At 40.9% G+C, this 26,429-nt stretch overlaps 1 protein-coding gene across 4 annotated transcripts in view; it reads left to right on the top strand.

The window, feature by feature from the left end:
• The window catches only part of LOC122559602 (protein kinase C and casein kinase substrate in neurons protein 2-like), a 112,459-nt gene that overhangs the window by 58,897 nt on the left and 27,133 nt on the right, over positions 1-26,429 (top strand). For all 4 annotated transcript variants that reach the window (XM_043709369.2, XM_043709367.2, XM_087997293.1 and 1 more), the window contains exons 2-5: positions 7,199-7,302; positions 18,096-18,252; positions 21,984-22,219; positions 23,053-23,208. In XM_043709369.2, coding sequence (XP_043565304.1) covers positions 7,249-7,302; positions 18,096-18,252; positions 21,984-22,219; positions 23,053-23,208 — 603 coding nt within the window. In that variant the 5' untranslated portion in view covers positions 7,199-7,248. The remainder of the gene's footprint in view (positions 1-7,198; positions 7,303-18,095; positions 18,253-21,983; positions 22,220-23,052; positions 23,209-26,429) is intronic.

The following is a 26,429-nucleotide window of genomic DNA, read 5'->3' as shown; positions in this document are numbered from 1 at the left end:
CCCATGTTAGCACTCTTGAATCTGCATCAAAATTGTAGATTAATTTGGGCTCATCCAGAGACTTAAGTACAAAATCTTCAATCTAGTATGGGGGGGGGGATTCTGCGTTATTCGAGGTGTTATTCTTCAACTGACAATTTAAACCTGGTAAGAATAGCAAATTAAACCTCTAAACAGTTCGCATAGATGTTAAAAACAAAAATTTCATAGCATGTTTGAGGAACTTGGAAAGCGTCTAGCATCCTGACCAACATTTATCCTTCAGTGAGCGCCTGTAAAATATCTAGATTTTATCCAATTGGTGTTGGCAGGATCTTGCTGTGTGCAAGCATTGCCACAGTAGAAGCACTAGAAAAAGTGCTTCATTTGCACATTGAGAGCCTGAAAGGCATTATATGTAATGTGAATTATTTTTATAGAATCTGTATAAACTTATATTGATTAGATTTAAAATGTGAAATCTTAATTTCCTTTTAAATATCATATAATTTAGAGCCAAGTGTGAAGTGCAGCACTATATTTCAAATGTGTTTCAGATTACTTCAGTCTCTATCTCAATTCCTTAATGCTCTTCGCTGTTGGCTTATTCTGTGCTAAATTCGCTGCCTTTTTATCCCTGACTAAATCTCTTCCTCTCAAAAATCTCTTGCTCATAGGATGGCATGCTGGCTCAGTGGTTAGCACTGCTGCCTCACATCGCTGGGGACATGGGTTCAATTCCATCCTTAGGCGACTGTCTTCGTGGAGTTTGCACATTCTCCCTGTGTCTGCGTGGGTTTCCTGCAGGCTCCAGTTCCCACCCACAGTCCAAAGATGTGCAGGTTAGGTGGATTGACCATGCTAAATTTACCCATAATGTGCAGGATGGATGGGTTAACTCTAATAAATGTGGATTTTCAGGGATAGGGTGGGATACTCTTTGGAGGCTTGGCGCAGATACGATGGGCTGAATGGCCTCTGCGTTGTAATGATTCTATGAATCTCCAGCAATGTAGTACTCCTGCGATACTAAAGATTGGGGTGGGACTTGATTCTATGACTTAACTCGGAGGCAAGAGTGCTAACACTAAAGTGAGGCTAATATTTGAGGACAGCTGAATTGTAGTGAATATAAGACCTATTCTTTTGAAATCTCTACTGCCTAAACCTTTGGCCCTCCATTCATACTTCTGCACGTTTTGATTGGCTCACCTGTGCAACCACTTTTACCATTTGTTTTAATCTCCAATGAAATCCCTATTCTTTCTCACCATGGTCATTGCTGTTGGTACAATCCTTTAGTCCAATGAATGTAAATTTGAAAGGGTATGGTGATCAACTGGTTTAGTCTTTCACCAAATCAGATAATGCACTATTGGATTGTGCTCTCGTCTCCTAAAACTGCTCACTTTTCAAAACTCTTTCTTGGGAATACAAATATGACTAACTAACTTCACTGCATATTGTCTTTTTAAGCCCCCGTCTTAATTGTCGCCACCAATAAGTTCAAAGAGCTCATAGACTTCTTTATCAAGAGCACCTGCCTCTGTTACTTCCCTCACATCCAATTGTCCACAAGGGATCGAAAAGCTTTTTCAAATTTTCCCCTACACCTCCCTCACCTCCATCCAAGGCTCTAAAGGAGCCTTCCACATCCATCAAAGTTTTACCTGCACATCCACCAATATCATTTTATTGTATCCGTTGCTCCCGATGCGGTCTCCTCTACATTGGGGAGACTGGACGCCGCCTAGAAGAGCGCTTTAGGGAACATCTCCGGGACACCCGCACCAATCAACCACACCGCCCTGTGGCCCAACATTTCAACTCCCCCTCCCACTCTGCCAAGGACATGGAAGTCCTCGGCCTCCTTCACCGCCGCTCCCTCACCACCAGACGCCTGGAGGAAGAACGCCTCATCTTCCGCCTCGGAACACTTCAACCCCAGGGCATCAATGTGGACTTCAACAGTTTCCTCATTTCCCCTTCCCCCACCTCACCCTAGTTCCAAACTTCCAGCTCAGCACTGTCCCCTTGACTTGTCCTATCTGCCTATCTTCTTTTCCACCTATCCAATCCACCCTCCTCCCTGACCTATCACCTTCTTCCCCTCCCCCACTCACCTATTGTACTCTGTGCTACTTTCTCCCCACCCTCCTCTAGCTTATCTCCCCACCCTTCAGGCTCTCTGCCTTTATTCCTGATGAAGGGCTTTTGCCCGAAACGTCGATTTTACTGCTCCTCAGATGCTGCCTGAACTGCTGTGCTCTTCCAGCACCACTAATCCAGAATCTGGTTTCCAGCATCTGCAGTCATTGTTTTTACCACGTTGTTTCTAAGTTTGTTTTCTTCTTTAAATTTACCCAACAAACATTTTGCATTACACCCATACCAAACAGAACATATTAGTTCCTTGAGGGAATATAAAACTGTATTATTCCTAGTTACTACAATCTTGTTTATCTAGTTTAAGGAAACATATATATTCAAGATCATCAATAATAGGAGCTTAAATTACACACGAGGTCAATATCTAAGACAGCAAAATAATGAAATGTGTAGGTAAATCTCAATTACCCTACTTATCAGCCGTACAGAAGAATCAGGTAAGACAATCACAGCCCAATGCACTCTGATAATGTTTGAGTCCTTGCCTGTGCACAGTACTGAAATAAATAACATTGTTATGAAATGCATGTTAAAAGAATCTCAATTTTTCCATGCCCTTTACCTTATTGAAGTTGCTTGACTACACATTATTGGTGAGGGACGTGGCAAGAGGGTCACTATACAAAACCTTTACCCACCTGATAAAGACCTCACCTATGCCAAACTGCTTTCAAATATGAAAAAAAGATATGGCCACTTGACCTGGTCAAATGTCTTCTCCACATCTGGAGAGATCACAAATCCCTGTACCGATCATTGTTGACATACTTGGATCATATTTAGTAACCTCCTGACATTATTTGATGACCTGCAACCTTTTATCTGATCCTCTTTAACGATGAAGGGCAGCACAGTTTCTCGTCTTAGATAGGATTTTGAATCGATATTCAGAAGTGAGATGAGCCCCTAGGAAGCACAGTCCTCCCCCTTTAAGGATAAGAGAGATGTTCACCTTTCTTAAAGATGGCGGGAGGAGCCCACGACTATGTGAAACATACTAAGAATTGGTCCTGACAGTATATTTATATACTGGGAAGTCTGTCAGGACCAGGCTCCTTTCCATTCTGAAGCTGCCTCACAGCCTCCTGCACTAACAGGGGGAATTAAGGAGAGACTGTTGCTCAGGAGAGACTTGCTCAGGGGTCACTCCCGGGAAGTCCAAATTCTTGAAAAAAGTCTCCATCCTAGCCTACCTATCCTCACAACTTTAAAATTGGTATAGTTTGGAGTAACATTTCTGAAATGTCATGTTAATCCTTTTAGAATGATGGGTTAGATTTCCAATATTTTACCTGATCGAGTTACTGGCTTGGGGAGCACTTCTTTCCCTCCCAAGATACGCTAAGTACGTAAGCTTCCTCTTAGCTGTCTGTGTGAGCAGGAGTTCAGTGTTGACTGAAGCACTGTGGTCTTCTGAATTTTAGCCAATGAAGGCCTATCAAAGTATGCCTTTTCATCTGCCTTCAGACGTGTTTCAAGCAAGTGTTGCTGCTCACCCTTCTGCTTTTTTTACTGGCAGAATAGGAAATAACTAACCCCCTTGTTTTAGCAGTTTCCCTGAGAATGGACGGATTACTGTCTGAGCCTGAACTAATTCTTTAAAAAGCCTTAAATTCAGTGGAAAAGAATTTGGTAAACTTGCTATCCTTAAGGATGAAGGGATTCAGTTGCCAGTGCCTTGAGCCTACCATTGTATCCTTACTCTTGACCATTAGGTACACTGGACTGTGATCAGAAATAGTGATATTGCCAATTGTACATGACACCACCGAGCTCAAATGCGCTGAGGAGTCAAAAGGAGTTCAATCCTGGTATGACATTTGTGAAAAACACAAAATCCCTGCCAGTAGAGTGAAGGCGCCTCCAAACATCTGCCATTTCTAGTTCAACACACACCCCTGAATTGCTTGGATCACGAAGAAGATATCGGGGGACCTTCGGGCAATCTGTCTACCGTAGGATCTATTGGACAATTAAAATCCCCCTCCGCAATATTATGCTGAGATGCAAGGTTAACCAGTTTAGAAAGTGTGTTTGTCAAGAACTTGAGGGGGTGAGCCGGGGAAAAATAAATATTTAAGATCACATATTCTTCCCCATTTATCAAAGCTTTAAGAATTTCAAATCTCCCATGTGTGTCGTACCCATTCTGTTGCAGTTTCAAATGCTCTGCATCTTCTGGGTGTTTCTTGCAATAAGGCAACATCCACCATCTTCCTTTAAGACTGGAGAGTACCTTTTTCCATTGACCAGTGAGTGACTCTCCTTAATGTTTCAGGTACACTACTTGGCACACCTTCTTAGCCATAACCTTCTATAGCACCATTTAGACTCCAGAGAGGAAGAACTTCAACTGCAAATCGCCAAGCTTCAGTACAAGAAAGTCCACAAAACACAAAAACTACATAAACTAAAACAGTTACAACCAACAAATCGACAAAACTTGAAAAAAGTATGAAGACCAAAAACAGAAGCAAAAAAGCGCTTAAGGCACTGATTGGAGGAATTTACCCCCATTCAAAGAAGGCACCTACACATCCAAAAACCCTACTAATCCTAATCACCCTCTTAACTCCTCCTAGCTAAGGTCACACCACAAATGCATGCAACTCAGGATAAAGTAGCAAAAAAAGTAAGAAAAAAATAAGATTAGTAATATACATAAGCAAGTTTAAAGTAAATACATTGCCCATCCCTTGATAGAACTTAGAAATTAAGTGTAAATCTATCCATCCCAAGCATAATTTAACACGACTGATTACCAACAAAAGGAGACTCCACCAAGTCCTCTCTGAAGGACAAACCTGAACAACTGTTATCTGTGCCTATTTAGTTGTCCGGCTGAAGTCAGTGCATCCACAACGTTCCTTGCTTTCACTGTCGAGTCAAATAAATGTACACTTCTGCTTTACCGCGTAGAGACTCTGGTTCAATTCCAGCTTTGGGTGACTGTCTGTCTGTGGAGAGTTTGTTCGTCCTCTGTCTCTGCATGGGTTTCTGTTGGGTGCTTTGGTTTCCTCCCGCAGTCCAAAGATGTGCAGGTTAGGTGAATTGGCCAGGCTAAATTGCTCCACTGTGTCCAGAGGTGTGGAGCCTAGGTGGACTAACCATAGTAAATGCGGGGTTGCGAAGATCGGGTTGATGCTGGGTCTGGATGCTTCTCAGAGGGTGCAGACTCAATAGGCTGAAGACCCTCTTTCCGCATTGAAAGGCTTCTATGTTTCTGAGATTCTTTGAAAATGATAATCAGCTGGAAGGTCAAGATCAATTTCATGGACAAAGTGGAGATGTTTTTCAAAGCAGTCTGTGTTTGGCCTTGCTGATGAATTGGAGAGTGTTCAATCTACTCTACTGTATTTGCTGCTCATAATACAAAGTACAATTAAAACACGACTTCACATAGTGTGTTTGACGAAAGAGGTGGTGAAAAGGGCAAGTGTTTGACCTTCTGCACTTGTATAGAAAGCTGCCAGAAATGAGTAAGTAAAGATGTGTTAGGCATGGTGGAGGAGTGGACCAGTGTGTCATGAAGGGAATAATCCCAGTGGAATGCTGAGAATGGAGGGGAAGCAAAGATGTGCTTGGTGGAGATATTTCCAACTTTTTCCAGGTCAAAGGATTCCAATGCATGGATTCCAAATATGCCTATTGTGGAGTATGTGTAACATTACTTGTTCTGGCCCCTTGTTTCACCAAAAGCTGTCAGAGATCTTTTCACGAAAGAAAACAAGCTTATTACACAAAAAATTAAAAATGCTATATATATGTATTACATATGTCCCCAGAAATCCTTATTACAAATGTTCAGCTTCAATAATGTATCAAGCCTAATTCCTATATAAATGACTCTGTAGCTCGCCTTCCTTTGACTACTGAAGGAAAATAAGACATTTTTCATCCTTGATGATCTGAAGACTTTTTTTCCTTTTTTTTTATAATCTGGAGATTTCTATCAACTGTCAGCCAGGAGATTACTACAAATTAAATACCTGAGACTTCTGTCAACTACTAGAACTTCCCTTAGTCTGAATTCAGCCTACTAGTGACCCCGGCCATATTTTCCTGTATCATAAAACTTAGCTTTGTAAACCTTCAGCAATTAGCGACTGAGGTACCTGATGGAGCCATTTAACATAAGTCCTATGCTTTCTTCAAAAAGCCCTATCTAGTTCACTCCTCGTAATGTCTTTTTGATCTTTGTTTTAAAAAAAAAGTAGTTAGCTTCATCAAACGTAAACCTAAAAACTTAATTTTCTGCCACTTTTCAAACCAAGTTACCAAATAATAATATACTACAAACCTCCATCTATGCAGCAAGGGATTTTTGGTTCAGAATTTCTCCTCTTAAGTGCAGGCTGGAGCAGCAAAGATGGGAAGTCTCTTGGGCCTGGAGCTTTTTGAACCTGAGGGAAATAGAATGATTTTGAAGATGGCCTGATTGTTTTCCAACTGCCCTTCTATATTCTGGATGAGCAAACTTCCCAAAGTTCTGCATTTTGCCTGATCTCCACTTTCTCTTGGTTTCATCATCAATGCCTGGTTGAGGAAATACTTAGTCATGTATGTTTCCATTATTATTCCTGTATTGGGAAATGAGAAAGATAATCTGAACTTCAATGTTCCCATCTATTGTGTTTGGCTATGAATGTCAGTACTGCACTGTATTAATACAGTTTGCAGTATTGTTTATGAAATCTATTTAGTTATGCATAACAATTTGTACCTGCAGTGAATACCTGAAGAACAATAAAAATTTATGCGTTTCCTGCCTTTCACTGCACATAAGTTGCTGTTTGTGCTTTGCTACTTACATGGAAATCAATCAGTCCCACTAATACTTTTACAGCAGAATGCTGCCACTTTTGTTTACTTTTGATGCAGCAGACTCGATGGGCTAATTTGCCTAATTCTGCTCTTATATTTTATAGTCTAAGTAGTTCCAACTTTGCTTAAATAATAGTCTCTGTTAGAAAATAAATGCTAGGAAAGTATTTAATTAGTGTTATTTTCTGATGTTTCCACTAAAACTTAATTTTCACAATCTTTTCAGGTTTGGAAGAGCGTGAACTGTCCGATCTGGAACGCACTCTAAACACAACCATGTCATATGATGAATCAGTTGTGGTTGAAGCACCCAGTGATAGCTTTTGGGAGGTATGATTGCATTGTAGTCTTCCACCTATTTCATCTTTTTTCATTTTTTCTATGTTATTTAGTCTGGTTGATTTTGCAAACTTTGCAAACTTTGAACCTGTGAATTTATTTTACAATTTATAGCACAAGGTTCTGTCTTCTTGAAAATAAAAGGGACAGGACAAGTAAAACAGTAATAATTATGAGCTTTGAACTGGATTAAGATTTCATAACCAGACATGTACATCAAGAGGATTATGCCTTTTTAGAGAAAATATTATTTTGGCCTTCTGAAGGATAGATAACTGTGTACATGATACTTGTGTTAGTATTAAGGCATTTGAAAAGTTGATTTATATATTTAAAGCAGCTGAATCAAAATCTACTCCTTTTCTGTTTCATTGTTTTCTAGAGCCATTTCTGTGGATCATTGCTTTTATTACCAAAATAATCTACAACACTGCTTAATATTTTGCTATTGCACGAAGTGCAGAAAAACAGTTGATCAATACTATTAAAAAGGTGCAATTACATTGCTTCATTTATTGATAGCAAGATTAGACTAAGGTTTACAAGGAAAGAATATTTATCAATATTTGAAAGTTGCAGCTTCTTGAGTTCCCAAAACTGTCTCATAGCCATTTTGGCTATTTCCTTTTTTGGTAACCATCAAACAGTTTAGTATTGTAATTTTAAACCTTTGATATTTTCATCCCAGCTTATTAAGTAGATTTGAAACTATACATGCACTTTTAAAAAGATTACATTGTATTTCTCACCTTTACATAAACAGCATTATGGTGTTTGATCAAACTGCCAAAATGATCAGTATAGCATCATAAGCTATATGATGTAACCCGAATGTTTCTGTGCAGGCCATGCCCACGTTAGGCCCCTTAGATTGTGTAAAATGAGCCCACATGCTGAAACAAATTGGCAATACAAATCAGAAATCTGTGTCTGTTGCTCCCTCTTGTTAGAACTTAAAATAAATCCAGTAGTGAAGAAGCCCAAATTCCAATTCTCTATGAAAGTTGGAGCAATCTTGCTATTAACCTCATTAAAACTAAAAAAAATTCTTTGTCATGAATTTCCTCATTTAGATTAATTGTATGTAGTGAAAATGTTGAACTATAAATGTATATAAACCCTGTCACTATCATTTAGAGCTGCCACTGGACTCTACTCTCCCACCATTTTCTTATAACACTTTAAATTGTTTTTGCATCAGGGGTTATCCAATTCCCTTTTGAAAACCATGATTGGAAAACTTTTCTTTCTTAATCTATTTTTCTAACCAACCTGTTCAAAGATGTTATTACACACCACTGGAACAGGTGGAACTTGAACCTGGGCCTCCTGGTCCTGGGATAGGGATATTACCACTGCACACTCGGGCAAGGCATTCCAGACCCTAACCATTTATTGTATAGAGAGCATTTTTCTCCTTTGGTTGTTTGTCATTCAATGGGATTCAGGGTGAGCTTGCCAATTAAATATATAATTGGCGTAATTGCAGGAGACAGAGTGGTGGTGGAGAGTTGCTTTTCGGACAGGAGTCGTGTCAGCAGCAGTGTTCCACAAAGGTCAGTTCTGAGCACTCCTTCGTTTGTCATTTATTATCAGCATAGAATCCCTACAGTGTGGAAACAGGCACTTCAGCCCAGCAAGTCCACACCAGCCCTCCGAACAGTAACCCACCCAGACCCATTCCCCTACATTTACCCCTGACTAATGCACCTAACCTATACATCGTTGAAACGATGAGCAATTTAACATGGCCAATTTACCTAACCTGCATATCTTTGGATTGTGGGAGGAAACCGGAGCACCTGGAGGAAACCCACACAGACACAGGGAGAAATGTGCAAACTCCACACAGACAGTCGCCCAAGGCTGAAATCGAACCCGGGTCCCTGGGTAGCAGTGCTAACCACTTTTGGATGAGCATATAGAAGGCATAGTTAGTAAGTTTGTGAATGACACCAAAATTGGTGGAATAGTAGATAGCGAAGAACGTTTTCAAAGATTACAAAGGGATCTTGATCAAATGGGTCAATGGGCTGAAAAATGGTAGATAGAGTTCAATCTGGATAACTGTGAGGTATTGATTTTGATACAACAAACAGTGGCAGGACTTACAATAAATGGTAGGGCTTTGGGTAGTGTTATAGAACAGAGGGATCTAAGGATTCGGGTGCATAATTCTTCGAAGGTTATGTCATCGGGTGGTTAAAAAGGCGTGCCTTCATTGCTAAGTCCTTTAAGTATAGGAATTGGGAAGTCATGTTGAGGTTGTACAGTACATTGGTGAAGCCTCTTCTGGAGAACTGTCTAGTTCTGATTGCCCACTTATAGAAAGGATATTAAGCTAGAAAGGGTTCAGAAGAGATTTACCAGGATGTTGCAGGTATGGAAGGTTTGAGTTATAGAGAAAGCCTGGGACTTTTTTTTTCCGTTAGAGGGTAGGAGGTTCAAGGCTAACCTTTAGAAGTTTTATAAAATCATGAGGGTATAGATGGGGTTAATGGTCGGTTTCTTTTCCCAAGGATGGGAGATTTCAAGACTTGGGAACATATTTTAAAGGTGAGAGGAGAGAGATTTTAAAAAGGCACAAGGAAAATGTTTTACAAAGAGGGTGGTTCGTATGTGGAATGAACGTCCTGAGGAAGTGGTGGATATGGACACAGTTACAATGCTTAAAAGACAGATAAATACATGAATAGGAAAGGTTTGGAGTGATATAGGCCAGGAGCAGACAGGTGGGACTCGTTTAGTTTTGGATTATGTTTGGCATGGACAGTTGGACTGAAGTTTCCATGCTGTATGAGTCTGACTGTAACTGATAGATGTGTTCTGGTTCTTGACACTCCCATCAATGGAGATAGTTTCACTCTATGTACTCAGTGTCAACCCTTCCTGATTTTTAACCAATTCTAATTAATCTCCAGTCAACTCTCTCTCTTTTCTAAAGCAAACAACCTTGGTTTCTCAAATCAAGTAACTGAAGTACCGCATCATGACTGAACCATTCTTAAATTTTTTTTGCACCTTCTAAAGCTTTCTCAAGGCCAAGTGCCCAGTACACAATAATCCATTTGAGGCTGACCATTTTATGAAGGTTCATGATAATTTTCTTACTTTTGGACTTTGTACATCTGTTTATCAAACCTAAGATTCTGAATTCCTTTTTAATTATTTTGCCAACATGTTGGTACTCCTTCAATTTCCTTAGATACACTCTGGGTCTGTCTGTCCTGCACCTTCTTTAGAATTTTCCTTTTTTTTTAAACATTTATTTCTCATTGTACTACTCATTTAAAAATAGATTTCATCCACAACGTGCACCAATTCCATCAACCTGTCAACTTGAAGTTTATCGCTGTCCTCCTGCACAACTCCTCATGCTTCCAAATTTATGTATAGTCAACAAATTCATCTGGAGTAGTGGTGGTCCTAGTATTGACCTTTTGGAGAACATATCTTTTGAGTCTGCAAAACAACTCTTTATTGCTAACCTCTGTACCTTTATCATTCATCCAACTTTGTAATGATGCTGAAACTGTCCCTTTTGTTTCTTGGACTTCAGCTTTGCTGGCAGAGCTATAATGGGGCACATTATCAAATGCTTTCTGGAGGTCCATGTACATTACGTTAACTATAACACACTAATCAGTCTTTGCTTTCAGCTTAGCCAAAAATCTCAAAGAATTAGTTACATGCAATTTATCTTTAAATGTGTAGGATAACACCTTAATTGATACACACTTGGCTAAGTGACTCTTAATTTTATTTCAGACCATTGTTTCTAAAAGTTTTCCCACCTCTGTCTTAGCTGTATAGTGGCTGTGTTTATTCTGACACCCTTTTTTTTAAACAAGGGTGTAATACTTCACAATTATCCGCCCTCTGGCACCACTCCTGCACATAATGAAGTTTGGAAGATTATAGTATTTCTGAATTCCTCCTTTACTTCAGTATTTTCAGTTGCGTCCTGGTGGCTTATCAGCTTGATGTATAGCCAGCCTTTCTAATACCTTTCCAGTATCATTGAGTGTCAATGACTTCTTTTACAGTGGTGTTGAAAGAGTTTTCCTCAAAACAATTGTTGCAAAATACTCAGTACCTTAGCCAAATCTTATCCTCTCTAGCTTGTTTTATAAATGTGACATCTAGTAAGGGTTACCTCAGATTACAACAGGATCTTGACCAGATGGGCCGATGGGCTGAGAAGTGGCAGATGGAGTTTAATTCAGATAAATGTGAGGTGCTGCATTTTGGGAAAGCAAATCTTAGCAGGACTTATACACTTAATGGTAAGGTCCTAGGGAGTGTTGCTGAACAAAGAGATCTTGGATTGCAGGTTCATAGCTCCTTGAAATTGGAGTCACAGGTAGATAGGATAGTGAAGAAGGCATTTGGTATGCTTTCCCTTATTGGTCAGAGTATTGAGTACAGGAGTCGGAAGGTCATGTTGCAGCTGTACAGGACATTGGTTAGGCCACTGTTGGAATATTGCGTGCAGTTCTGGTCTCCTTCCTATCGGAAAGATGTTGTGAAACTTGAAAGGGTTCAGAAAAGATTTACAAGGATGTTGCCAGGGTTGGAGGATTTGAGCTATAGGGAGAGGCTGAACAGGCTGGGGCTGTTTTGAGGCTGAAGGGTGACCTCAGAGATTTACAAAATTGAGGGGTATGGATAGGGTAAATAGGCAAAGTCTTTTCCCTGTGGTCGGGGAGTCCAGAACTAGAGGGCATAGGTTTAGGATGAGAGGGGAAAGATATAAAAGAGATCTAAGGGACAACTTTTTCACACAGAGGGTGGTATGGAATGAGCTGCCAGAGGAAGTGATGGAGGCTGGTACAATTGCAACATTGAAGAGGCATTTGGATGTGTATATGAATAGGAAGAGTTTGGAAGGATATGGGCCAGGTGCTGGTAGGTAGGACTAGATTGGGTTGGGATATCTGGTCGGCATGGATGGGTTGGACCGAAGGGTCTGTTTCCATATTGTATATCTTTATGACTCTATGACTCTAGTATATATGCTTGTACTGCTGAATCTTACTCTTGCCCAGCGACACCACAGATTTCTTACAAAAACTTAGCACCCACGGGCCAATCAAACTGGGAACATTCCTCGCCACAATGGATATTTCAGCACTCTACACCAGCATCCCCCACAATTACGGCATCGTGGCACCAGCCTCAGTACTCGGCACCGACAACTGCCCGTCTCCGAACACAGTCCGACAACTCATCACAACATCTTCACCTTTGACAACCAGTTCTTCATCCAGACATATGGAACAGCCAAGTGGACCAAATTTGCACTCCAGTATGCCAACATTTTATTACACAGGTTAGAACAAGACTTCTCTATGCAGGGCTGAAAATGTGTTGCTGAAAAAGCGCAGCAGGTCAGGCAGCATCCAGGGAACAGGAGAATCGACGTTTCGGGCATAAGCCCTTCTTCAGGGCTGCGCTTTTCCAGCAACACATTTTCAGCTCTGATCTCCAGCATCTGCAGTCCTCACTTTCTCCTTCTCTATGCAGGACCTCCAACCAACACTATACACCAGGTGCATTGACGACATTTTCTTCCTCTGGACCCATGGTGAGGAATCACTGATTAAACTACAGTGATGTTAACAAGTTTTATCCCACCATCAAACTCACCATGGACTACTCTCTACTATCTCTCTTTCTTGGACACATGCATCTCCATCAAGGATGGACACCTCAGCACCACACTCTATCGTAAACCCACAGATAACCTCGCAATGCTACACTTCTCTAACTTCCACCCAAAACATATTACAACAATCATTCCCTATGGACAAGCCCTGCGTGTACACCGGATCTGTTCAGATGAGGAACATGACGGGTATTTGGAAGTGCTCAGGGATGCCCTCAAGAATGGGGTACAATGCTCAACTCATCGACCGCCAGTTCCGGTGTGTTACAGCACGGAACCATAATGACCTCCTCAGGACACAGACACGTGCTGCAACAGACAGGGTACCCTTCGTTTGTCCAATACTTCCCAGGAGCCAAAGAACTGAGCCATGTTCTTCGCAGCCTGCAGCACGATATCAATGAGGATAAGCACCTCGCCAAGACCTTCCCCTCATCTCCACTGCTCGCCTTTAAACAACTAACAAACCTCAAACAGATCATTGTCCGTAGCAAACTGCCTGGCTTTCAGGACAACTCCATAGAACCCTGTCATGGTACACGCTGCAGGACTTGTCAGAGTGTGGGCATGGATACCACCATTACGCGTGGGGACACCTCCCACCATGTGCGTGGCAGGTGCTCATGTGACTCAGCCAACGTTGTCTGTCTCATACGCTGCAGGCAAGGATGCCGTGAGGCATGGTACAATGGCGAAACTGAGCAGAGGCAACGGATGAATGGGCATCGCACAACAATCAAAAGACAGGAGTGTTCCCTCCCAGTTGGGGAACACTTCAGCAGTCCAGGACATTTGACCTCGGACCTTCGGGTGACCAACCTCCAAGGCAGACTTCAGGACAGGCAGCAGCGAAAAGTGGCTGAGCAGATGCCGATAGCCAAGTTCGGTACCCATAGGGAGGGCCTCACCGAGACCTTGGGTTCACGTCACACTACAGGTGACCACCATTGCACGATATACACACAGACACTCCTACACGCATACAGGCAGTCCTACACACTCGCGCGCGCGCACACATGCACTCATGGAAGTGCACTTGCGCGTGCACATGCACACTCACGCGTGGACCTTTGAACAGACTTAGACCCCATTACACACACTCAGACACACAACCCCTCCTCCTCCTCCCTCTTCCCCCTACCCCAACACACACACACACACACACACACACACACACACACACACACATTCTGTTAATTCATTTTTTTAGATTAGCATCAGTCTAAACCTTATGGCACAGACAGCAGCACACAGGGGGCTGACACCAATTGTTAAAAGTTACTTGAGAATGTAACTTTTTAAAAAACGAAAAAGTTTTGTGATTTACATATGATAGAAGTGAAACTAACATGGTCATTCTAACAGATGAGAGACTTAACAAACAATCAAGGCATTTTTCAATGTATAATTTCAGTTACATCACACTGTAAACTTTTACTATAAATTCTGTTTTATACAACTGTGTACTCCACAACCATCTGATGAAGGAGCAGTGCTCCGAAAGCGAGTGCTTCCAATTAAACCTGTTGGACTATAACCTGGTGTTGTGATTTTTAACTTTGTACAACCCCCATCCAACACCGGCATCTCCAAATCATGTCTTCTGTCTCTTGCTTTCTTCAGGAAGTTCTGGTTTTGCTCTGCCCTACTGAGAGTTAATATTTAATTTGAATTGATTTAAGGTAAACAGTAGAAGGCTAGGTGATGAGAGTCTGGAACTCTTTGCATGAAAAAATGATTGAGTCAAAATATCTTTCGTAACACCTAAGCAATATTTAGATATCCACTTACATTGCCATTGCCTCCAGAGCAGTGGGCCAATAGTTTGAAAATAGGATTAGTGTAGTCAAATTTATTTTTGCTGGGAAGGTAAAGATGGGCCAAAGACTGCCTCCTGGGTTGTAAAGTCTAAGAACAGCTTTCTCCCCCTCAGTAGAAATGTTCCGCAGCAGTTCCTGGACTATTTCCTCATGCTCAGTTTCAGTTAAGCCTGCCTACCTTCAATTCAAATTTACCTGGACAGTGTTTGTTCTCATCCCACTGAAATTTTCCTTCTTTAATTAAAGTGTTTTTATTTTAATTGCTGCTGGTGTTTTTTTTCAACAGAACACTTAAACCTTGAGCTATTATAATCACTCTTATTTAAGTGATTCCCGACAGACACTTGATGCACTTTGTTCCTCAGAGTGAGATGCAGCAATGCCTCTTTCCCCTCTTGGTGAGAGCATTCTAGAAGATTCTCCTGAACACAATTCAGATACTGTTTCCTTGGCCTTCATGCTGTTTATAATTCCCAGTTGTCACTGGAGTATAGTTTTAGTACCTGAAGGTAATTTCCCTGTCCTCTTTCCCTTCATTGAGAAGGATCTTGTGGCGTAGTGGTAGTGTCCCTACCTCTGAGCCAGGTGACCTATAATAACATCTCTGAACAGGTTGATTAAATATCTTGCATCAATGACACTAGTTGGTAGCCTATAGATGCACCCCATGGTGTAATGACACCTTTACTTCTCCCCTTTGGCTCAAACCAAAGAATTTTGCCCTTGACATTTTGAGGACATCATCTTTGTCCAGCACTGTAATTTTCTCAATCAATTTAAAGCACCTACTGTCAAACTGAGGAATTGCATCAGAATACATTAGAAAAGGAGAGTTTTTGGACACAAATCAATAAGATTCATATGAAATGCATAATTATTTTGTAGTAAGCAGTAGAAGCAATTGCAATAAAACAGGCTAAGTCGTTCAGATCTTAACTCTGCAGTCTTCCCACTTAGAGTTGTGTATGGTACCAAACAATTAAACAGCTAGCAATAAAAGACTCCATAAGTATCCTCATTCTCAATTATAGGGGAGGCCAGCAGGTGAGTATAAACCACTTGGCTGAAGCATTTTCATCCATCCTTATTCAGAGGTGTTGTGTGAATGGTCCATTTTGTCATCTTGAGGCTTCCAACACCACACATGCCCATCTCAAGCTACTTTCTTGATATCACCTGGAATGATATGGCAGAAGCCACTGGCAACATTCTGGCAATATTACTGAAGACTTGAGCTCTAGGACTTTACCATGTCCTAAGCCAAAATGTATCAACAGCAATAATGCTGGCGTGAGTCTGGCTATGTGGAAAATTGCCCAAACATGTCCTGTTCACAAATTTAGAGTCGTCGAGTGTGGAGCTGGAAAAGCACAGCAGGTCAGGCAGCATCCAAGGAGCAGGAGAAACGACGTTTTGGGATTCCTGATAAGAGGTATGATGCAATCCAGGACAAAGCATTCGCTTGATTGAGATTGGTGATAACAGCAGCGGATGCAATATATAGTGGCCACATTCTGTTCCAGCTATAAGTTGCAATGCAGAAAATCACTAAGGCTTGGCCAACAGCACTTCTAAACCCAAAGCCACCACCACCCATAAGGACAAGGGCAGCAGAAACATGGGAGCAACATCATCTCCAAGTTTCTCTCCAATCTCAACGCATTCCTGACTTGGAACAATATCGTCTTCATTATTGCCTTCTCAAAATATTGGAACTCATTTTGCTAAATGTTGTAGATGTATTATCATCCTATGGCCTACAGCAGTTTGGGAAGCCAGCTCACTGCTGCACCTCCTTAGAGGAGGTCAACAAATGCTGCCCTAGCCATCATACCTACATCATTTTGTTATGATAATGGTAAATGTGGACATTCTTTTCCATGCTTCTTAAAAAGTAAATAAGGAGCTTAAAACAATTGAACTTAATATCTGACCACAGATTGAGGCAAGTCCTGGAAGCCCATGTGGAATAAATGAAACCATTGCACTGCAGTGACTGTTTTATCTAATGGTGAAATGGGACAAATAAGTCAACATCGTCTCTTGCTTTACTTCATGTCTGTATAATTAGTTGCGTATATTTAGATGAAGAGTTGCAATTAGACAATGGTGCCAGATTTTTGGGAGTATAAATCTCGCTCTCTCATTCTTGTTTTAAGAAAAGTCATTTGCTGAGAATTCCAGAGATCTCTATAAACTGTACTACTCCTACAGATGTGACTCCCAATTAAAAATCTCAAGTCACAGACGCTAATGAGATTTTTTCATCCTGTCTGTCAGTCATAGATTCAGAGACTGGACAGGCAGAGGTCATTCCATTCATCATATCTGTACCAGCTCCTTTTTAAACTTACTACCTTACTAATATTTTTTTGCTTCTCTGTTTGCCACCTTTCATTATTTTTTCTCAACGTTAATAATAAACTTCTGCTTTTCATTCAGGATAATTTTGAATTATCTCCTTCATTCAATTAGCTCCTTAATTTGACAAGTTCTGTGTTTTAAAATCTGATAGCTGAGTGTTAAAAAGAAGTAAAAATATTTGAAATTACAAACTGAATGTAAAAAAAGTGGGCAGACAACTTAACCCTCCTCAACTTATAACATCAGCAAATATTTTAAGTGATCAATAAAACCAGAATTTAAGACTATGTTTATGAAATAATATTTCTGCCATTTGTTTCTTTGTAATCATGTGTTGTATTATTTACTAGATTCAGAAATATTTTTAATCATATACCTTAAAGACATTCAGAGTAATATTTATAAAGGCAATCAGTGTTTTCAGGTAAGTCATGGAATGAAGACCCTGCCTGCCCCCTCATATCAAAGATCCTATGCACTATTACAATGAACAGCAGCTAATTTGGGCACGGCAAAGTTCCACAAACAGCAATGAGATTTTTTAAGAAAAGGATAAACTGCTTTATTTTGTGATGTAGTTTGAGAGCTGAATATTAGCAAAACACTGGGAAGATTTCATTCCTACACCACTTCAACATTGGATCTATCATGTCCACCTATCAAAGTAGCATGTGGTCTTGGTTTATCATCTCTTCCAAAAGATGGTGTATGCAACCGTACGGCACTCACTAATACATTTTATGATTAGGCTGGTGAGCATGATGTCCACTTTGATTTAAAGAGTACTACAACTGAGCCAAAGCTGACACCTTGTATTAACTTGATGCAGTTAGCATTCAATTAATATTTCTCTAATTAGCAATATTTTATTATATAGCAAGCACCCATTGTTTTAACAAGCACTGTTGATCAATTTTTCCTGATATTTATAGGTTGGAAACTATAAGCGTACTGTAAAGCGCTTTGATGATGGCCATAAACTCTGTAATGACCTCATGACTTGTCTCCATGAACGTGCTCGGATAGAGAAGGGTTATGCACAACAACTCTCAGAATGGGCCAAAAAGTGGAAGCAGCTGTTAGAGAAAGGTAAAGGTGGAGTTTTAAACCCTGTGATTATACATGCCTAATGTTTCTGAGAGGGCTATATTGTCAATTAAAGTTTTGTCAGTTAAATTAATTTGTTGGCCAGATATGTTGTTTGAAACTTTCTTTCCAGTCATAGAGCTGTACAGCATGGACACGGACCCTTCGGTCCAGCTCGTCCATGCTGGCCAGATATCCCAACCCAATGTAGTCCCACCTGCTGGCACTCAGCCCATATTCCTCCAAACCCTTCCTATTCATATAACCATCCAGATGCCTTTTAAATGTTGCAATTTTACTAGCTTCCACAACTTCCTCTGGCAGCTGATTCCATGCACGTACCACCTTCTGCATGAAAAAGTTGCCCAAGGTCTCTTTTATGTCTTTCCCCTCCCACCATAAACCTATGCCCTCTAGTTCTGGACTCCCCACCCCAGGGAAGAGACTTTGTGTATTTATCCTATCCATGCCCCACATGATTTTATAATCTCTATAAGGTAAACCCTCAGTCTCTGACGCTCCAGAGCCTCTCCCTATAGCTCAACTCCTCCAACCCTGGCAACATTCTTGTAAATCTTTTCTGAATCTTTTCAAGTTTCACAACATCCTTCCAATAGGAAGGAGACCAGAATTGCACGCAATATTCCAACAGGGGCCGAACCAAGTCCTGTACTCAATACTCTGACCGATAAAGGAAAGCATACTAAGTGCCACTATCCTATTGACCTGCGACTCCACTTTGAAGGAACGATTAATCTGCACTCCAAGTTCTCTTTGTTCAGCAACATTCCCTTGGACCTTACCATTAAGTGTATAAGTCCTGCTAAGATTTGCTTTCCCAAAATGTAGCATCTCACATTTATCTAAATTAAACTTCATCTGCCACTTCTCAGCCCATTGGCCCATCTGATCAAGAGCCCATCGTAATCTGAGGTAACCTTCGCTGTCCACCTTCGCTCCTCCTCCAATTTTGGCGTCATCTACAAACTTACTAACTAAAACTCTTATGCTTCTATCCAAATCATTTATATAAATGATGAAAAGTAGTGGACCCAGCCCTGATCCTTGTAGTACTCCACTGGTCACAGGCCTCCAGTCTGAAAAACAACCCTCCCACCACCCTCTGTCTTCTATCTTTTGAGCCAAATGGTTAGTTCTCCCTCTCTTCCGTGAGATCTAACCTTGCTAACCAGTCTCTCATGGGGAACCTTGTCGAACACCTTACTAAAATCCATATAGATCACGTCCACCGGTCTGCCCTCATCAATCCTCTTTGTTACTTCATCAAAAAACTCAATCAAGTTTGTGAGACATGATTTCCCGTGCACGTGTTGACTATCCTAATCAGTCCTTGCCTTTCCAAATACATGTACATCCTGTCCCTCAGGATTCCCACCACTGACATCAGACTCATTCGTCTATAGATCCCTGGCTTGTCCTTACCACCCTTCTTAAACAGTGGCACCACAGTAGCCAACCTCCAGTCTTCTGGCACCTCACCTGTGACTATCGATGATACAAATATCTCAGCAAGAGGCCCAGCAATCACTTACCCTAGAACTCTGTGGGAAGCTAGGTACATCTGATCAGGTCCTGGGGATGTATCCACCTTTGTGTTTCAAGACATCCAGCACTTTCTTCTCTGTAATGTGGACATTTTTCAAGATGTCACCATCTATTTCCCTACATTCTAATATCCTCTATGTCCTTTTCCACAATAAACACTGATGCAAAATACTCGTTTAGTATCTCCCCCACTTTCTATGGCTCCACGCAAAGGCTGCCTTGCTGATCTTTGAGGGGCCCAATTCTCTCCCTAGTTACCCTTTTGTCCTTTAATGTATTTGTAAAAACCCTTTGGATTCTCCTTAACTCTATTTGCCAAAGCTATCTCATGTCCTTTTTTTTGCCCTCCTGATTTCTCTCTTGAGTATAAAGGCAGTAGGAGTATACTTTTCTAAGTATTCATTTGATGTATCCTGTCTATACCTTACATATGCTTCCTTTTTCTTAACCAAACCCTCAATTTCTTTAGTCATCCAGCATTCCCTACACCTACCAGCCTTTCCTTTCACCCTAACAGAAATATACTGTCTCTGAACTCTCATTATCTCATTTCTGAAGGCTTCTCATTTTCCAGCCGTCCCGTTACCTACGAACATCTGCCCCAAATCAGATTTTGAAAGTTCTTGACTAATACCGTCAAAATTAGCCTTTCTCCAATTTAGAACTTCAATTTTTAGATCTGGTCTATGCTAGTAAATAGTGTTATTTATCAAAACATGGCAATTAATTTGGGAATTTGAAACTTATCAATTTTCCATAATCCTTTATTCTGGTTCAAGATTATTTTTCCCAGAATAAAATCCTGATCACCAACTGGCTATGCTCTAATTAAAATTGGATTACTTGACCAATTGCATGAAATTGGAAAACCTTTCAGATTGTTTTGAGTCATTTTCAGATATTAAAATACAGTTTCTTACAGATAGAGGATGAGTTTTGCTGTAATCAGGCTGATGTCATTACTAGACAAGTCAGATCCCAGACTGAAACCTGCCCTTTTTTCATACTTAGGTTTCTGCTTCATTAAAATCAAAATAAAGCAAAGTTCACAATGTTGCCGATTTTTGTTTTAATGGAAGTTTATTAATCAAATTTAAATTAAGATGAAATGCAATGCAACAAGCCAAACTATTGACTTAAAGCACAAATTCAAAGACTTTTCAACGTATAATAAAAGTATAGTCCCATTAATTCCAAAACACACTTTTAAGAGCTCCAACAATATAAACCCTTGTATTGTCCCCAAAGACACCCCTTTTATAGTACTCATGTCACAGAAAAAAATCTTTTCCTAACACCTCAATAGGCTTAAGATAACAGTGACTTAACTGCTAGACTGTAAATTCTGAACTTCTGTCTTGAGCTATCGTGCACCTGAGTTTAACTTAAGTAACCTCTTCAGAGTTCATACCAACACTTCTGATTCACGACAATCACTAACTCATTTAGTCTAAGTTAATTTAGATTTATTGTATACTCTCCCCTTCTTTTTATATACAATGTTCATCCAAGTGTTTTAATAGAACTATCCAAAATGAGGCAGAACTGAATGAAAACTCTCATTCTAAGATATAGGGTTTTTCCCTTAGCTTTAATAAAAAGAACTTGACTCTCATCCTTGGTCATGCTCCACAGATTCCCTAGCTCCAAAACATGGGCTTCCAGGAGCTCATAACTAGAGACATGTCCTGATCTCAGGTACTAGAACTGTGCTTGAATTCCCACACAGACCAAGAGGAGCACACCGCTGTCTTGAGTTCTCCTTTCATGACTTGCCCCTCTCAATTAAACCCTTGGATTGTCCTTCAATCAAATAATAATAATTACTCCAGGGCCCTTCAGCTGTGGACTTCTATACTTTTGCACTTACAAACTATAAATCCAAAATAAAGACCTTACAAACTGTGTCATTAAAAATTGTATAAATACTCAGCTGGTCTTACTGACGAAATCAGCTGCTGCTCCTCAATTAGAGGCCTGAGTAGAATTGTTTCTTGTTCAGATTCCATTGTTGTTGTTTCTATTGAAATCGTTCTGTTATTTTGCATTTTTAATAGAAATGAAATTTTGTATTTAATAGAATTTAAATGTCTAATACATAAATTTCAGGAAGTACCAATATAATTCACAGAAGTGCTTGGACCTTTGTTGACATGTGATATTTGCAGGACCACAGTATGGGACTTTAGAGAAAGCATGGATGGCGTTAATGACTGAAGCAGAGAAAGTCAGTGAATTGCATCTAGAGGTCAAGTGTGCATTGATGAATGAAGACTTTGAAAAAGTCAAGAACTGGCAGAAGGAGGCCTACCACAAGCAAATGATGGCAAACTTCAAAGAAACAAAGGAGGCAGAGGATGGATTTCGTAAAGCACAGAAACCTTGGGCCAAAAAATTAAAGGAGGTATGAGTAACAGATGATGTATCAAAGTTAGGCTGATAAATGTTAATATTCCATCAATCTTTACAATTACATTCCAAGCACCCTGTTTGAAGTGAGTTTCTAGATTCGAAGTGAAGGCCAAAAGGGAGAGAAATCCAAAGATTGTTCTGCTCCAGTCTGTTTACAGAGTTAGAATCGTTTGGTTTACCTCCAGGTGACAATTTTTGAGCTAGATTAAAATTTAAGGAAGAGGACTACCCAGTGAGTTTCCTGTTCAATTCCTTTGGCTAGAGAAGGTGAGGGAAAGCTATTCTACATGTTTAGGGGTAGGAAGAAAATTGAATCTACTATATACCAGATCACAAACTGATTGTGAAAGAGAATGGAATGACCTCCAATGTCAGATTTGGTGTTGACTTAAATTATGCTTTAACAGCAGTGTTAGTCCGAAGTGACACCACATTGCATCAATGCTAGAATTTAACATATGATGCACCCTAAAATGGAGGAAGCAAATCCTTAGAAGGGAATGTTTCACAAACCAAAACTGGATGAGATGAAGTAAATAGAGTGGAAGGTAACCTTTATCTCTGTGCTGTATACTTAATGTAATTCTCATTGTAGCCTGTAAAAAGCCATTTGAGAATGCCTTAAAAACATATCTGATATATAAAAATGGTTGCCATAGTTTTATTTGTTGTCAGACATCATTTGATCAGTGCTATAATTTATGAACTGATATTTGCTAAATTATAACTGATCCTTTACATTAGCTCAAGTAACAATACCTTGCAAGTTTTAAAAAAAATGTTGTTTTTAATGAAACAACTTTTTTTTTGTTTTGCTTTTTTAAGGTGGAAGCTGCCAAGAAGGCCTATCATGCAGCTTGTAAAGAAGAGAAAATAGCAATATCCAGAGAATCAAACTGCAAAGCTGATTCAAGTGCAAATCCAGAACAATTGAAGAAAGTGCAGGATAAAGTAGAAAAGTCTAAGCAGGATGTTCAAAAGGTAGTAAGTTTTCTGAAACTAACTAATGGTAACAAAATGGATAACAGTGGAATGTGCAGCCACTTCAGTTTCCTAGATTATGCTGCTATATAATGGATAGGTATATAGTCCTACAATAATGCAGGATAATACATATTTTGAAATTTAAGATATGTTCAAGTGACAATGTAAATCTCTGGCAAAGCAGCAATACTACCCTTTCAGGGTTATATCTCCAGGCATTGGAAATTTTTATCATTTGGCAGAATTGCATCTTCTGCATAATGAAATTCTTTCCTTTTAATTTTTTTCTGACTTCCATTCACTTTGGCTGTGGAAGGAGAAAGTTCCCATAGTCTGGAAAATCCTTGCCAGTAATGGGGTAGGTAGCAGTTTTGGGAGTTGCTTCCCATCGCACCAGGGATCTTGGTTGATAGTGGAGAGCACTTGAGTTTGATTGTTCTTTGCAGCATTTGGAAGGTAAGGGAATACAGCAGAGACTGCATAGCCCTAAATTGTTGTTTGGGAATTTGTGGAGAATGGTGGTGTTTGGGTTGAACCAGCAGTACTCGAGCCTGTGTTGTGGACACGTGCAGCACTATAACCCAGGGTTCAGATATTTAGTGGGGTGAGGGTTTGAGAAGTGCTGCTGACTGATTGCATAGGGCTGGGATTTAGAAGAGGGTCTTTGGACAGGAGGTTTGGGAGCTGGAGGAGGCTTAATGGCACTTTCAGTGGAGACCCAGGTAATGCTTTGAATCCCAATACGGCAAATGGTGGATTTTGAATTCAGTACAAAAAAAGTCTGGAATAAAATTGTCAGTTGTTATATAAATAAAAAACCATTAGTTGTGTTTGTGTAAGTATAGTAGACTGTCCCAGTAAGACCAATCATGTAATGTAATATGTCATTGGTCATTTGGAGGGATAAACAGTCTGTCTAACCTTGCTTCAACCTTTGGTCTGATTGCATAAGACGATCAACTAGCTTTGTGTCTTTTTGCTTGATGCTCATCCTTGATTTTCAATTTAACAGGTATCTTTTTCATGCTTCCCAGATTCTCATTTAAAACAATGACATGCTTCTTTAGAATTAGTGATCGATCAGACTTAGAATCTGACAAGTGATTTACTTCAGCCCACTTGAGTTAATTTTCTCCAACCACGTTCTTCCTATTAAAGCTGTAAAATTTCCATTGGTAACATGCAAGGACAACTCTTCAGACTGACCTATAACTGAACGTTAACAGTGATTCAACAGTGTTTGAGGATTGTAGTGCAGTGTGACTCAACTGTTTCCAATATGCACATCCTTAGACACTACAGACAAATTAGCATGGCCGCTCCTCCTAACTAGCGTATTTTTGGACTGTGGGAGGAAGCCAGAGCCACTGGCGGACTCCCATATAGACACTTGCCCAAGGCTGGAATTGAACCCGGGTCCCTGGCATGTAAAGCAGCAGAGCCAACCACTGAGCCAATTTTGCAAGGCTAGACCAGTGCTTTATAGAACTAATGGTTGATGCAAGGTTATAGAGACTCTGTTTATCCCTACAAATGGCCAATTACATCATTTATATCAGGTGATCGGACCTTTAAAGAGGCAGTTCACCATACTCTCTCAAGTATATTACATCATTTGATTCGTAGATCTACTATCTTTACCTGGTCTAGCTTGCATGTGATTCAACATGTTTGTCAACCAAATGGATTTTTACAAATGTCAACAATACTTTGGTCATAGGACTTCTAACTTCAATTTTTTATTGAATTAAAATGTGGTTGACTCTTGATTGGAAATAGCTGAAAATGTATTGCTGGAAAAGTGCAGCAGGTCAGGCAGCATCCAAGGAGCAGGAGAATTGCCGTTTCGGGCATGAGCCCTTCAGGAATGAGGAAAGTGTGTCCAGCAGGCTAAGATAAAAGGTAGGGAGGAGGGACTTGGGGGAAGGGCGTTGGAAATGCGATAGGTGGAAGGAGGTCAAGGTGAGGGTGATAGGCTAGAGTGGGGGCGGGGACGGAGAGGTCAGGAAGAAGATTGCAGGTTAGGAAGGCGGTGCTGAGTTCGAGGGATTTGACGGAGCCAAGGTGGGGGGAGGGGAAATGAGGAAACTGGAGAAATCCGAGTACATTGCTTGTGGTTGGAGGGTTGCTGAGCGAAAGATGAGGCGCTCTTCCTCCTTGCTATGGTCTGGCGATAGAGGAGTCCAAAGACCTGCATATCCTTGGTGGAGTGGGAGGGGGAGTTGAAGTGTTGAGCCACGGGGTGGTTGGGTTGGTTGGTCCGGGTGTCCCAGAGGTGTTCTCTGAAACGTTCCGTAAGTAGGCGGCCTGTCTCCCCAATATAGAGGAGGCCACATCGGGTGCAGCGGATGCAATAAATGATGTGTATGGAGGTGCAGGTGAATTTGTGGCGGATATGGAAGGATCCCTTGGGGCTCAAGGGTGGAGGAGCGGGAAGTGGAGGAGATGCGGTGGAGGGCATCGTCGATCATGTCTGGGGGGAATTTGCGGTCTTTGAAAAAGGAGGCCATCTGGCTTGTACGGTATTGGAACTGGTCCACCTGGGAGCAGATGCGGCGGAGACGAAGGAATCGAGAATATGGGATAGCATTTTTACAGGGGGCAGGGTCGGAGGAGGTGTAGTCTAGGTAGCTGTGGGATTCGGTCGGTTTATAGTAAATGTCAGTGTTGAGTCGGTCGCCCGAGATAGAAATGGAAAGGTCTAGGAAGGGGAGGGAGGAGTCTGAGACGGTCCAGGTGAATTTGAGGTCAGGGTGGAAGGTGTTGGTAAAGTGGATGAACTGTTCAACTTCCTCGTGGGAGCACGAGGCAGCGCCGATACAGTCATCAATGTAGCGGAGGAAAAGGTGGGGGTTGGTGCCAGTGTAGCTGCGGAAGATGGACTGTTCCACATATCCTACGAAGAGGCAGGCATAGCTGGGGCCCATGCGGGTGCCCATGGCTACTCCTTTGGTTTGGAGGAAGTGGGCGGATTGGAAAGAGAAGTTGTTCAGGGTGAGGACCAGTTCAGTCAGTCGAAGGAGGGTGTCAGTGGAAGGGTACTGGTTGGTACGGTGGGAAACGAAAAAGCGTAGGGCTTTGTGTCCTTTGTGATAGGGATATAGTAAATGTCCGTGTTGATTCGGTCACCCGAGATAGAAATGGAAAGGGGTAGGATGGGGAGGGAGGAGTCTGAGATGGTCCAGGTGAATTTGAGGTCGGGGTGGAAGGTGTTGGTA

Source organism: Chiloscyllium plagiosum, unplaced genomic scaffold (genome assembly GCF_037043375.1).
Source record: "Chiloscyllium plagiosum isolate Xiang-an unplaced genomic scaffold, Cpla_swu_hap1 HiC_scaffold_19, whole genome shotgun sequence".
NCBI classification, from domain to species: Eukaryota; Metazoa; Chordata; class Chondrichthyes; order Orectolobiformes; family Hemiscylliidae; genus Chiloscyllium; species Chiloscyllium plagiosum.
Note: the sequence above shows the minus strand (reverse complement) of the source record. Positions and strands in the feature narration are given on the sequence as shown.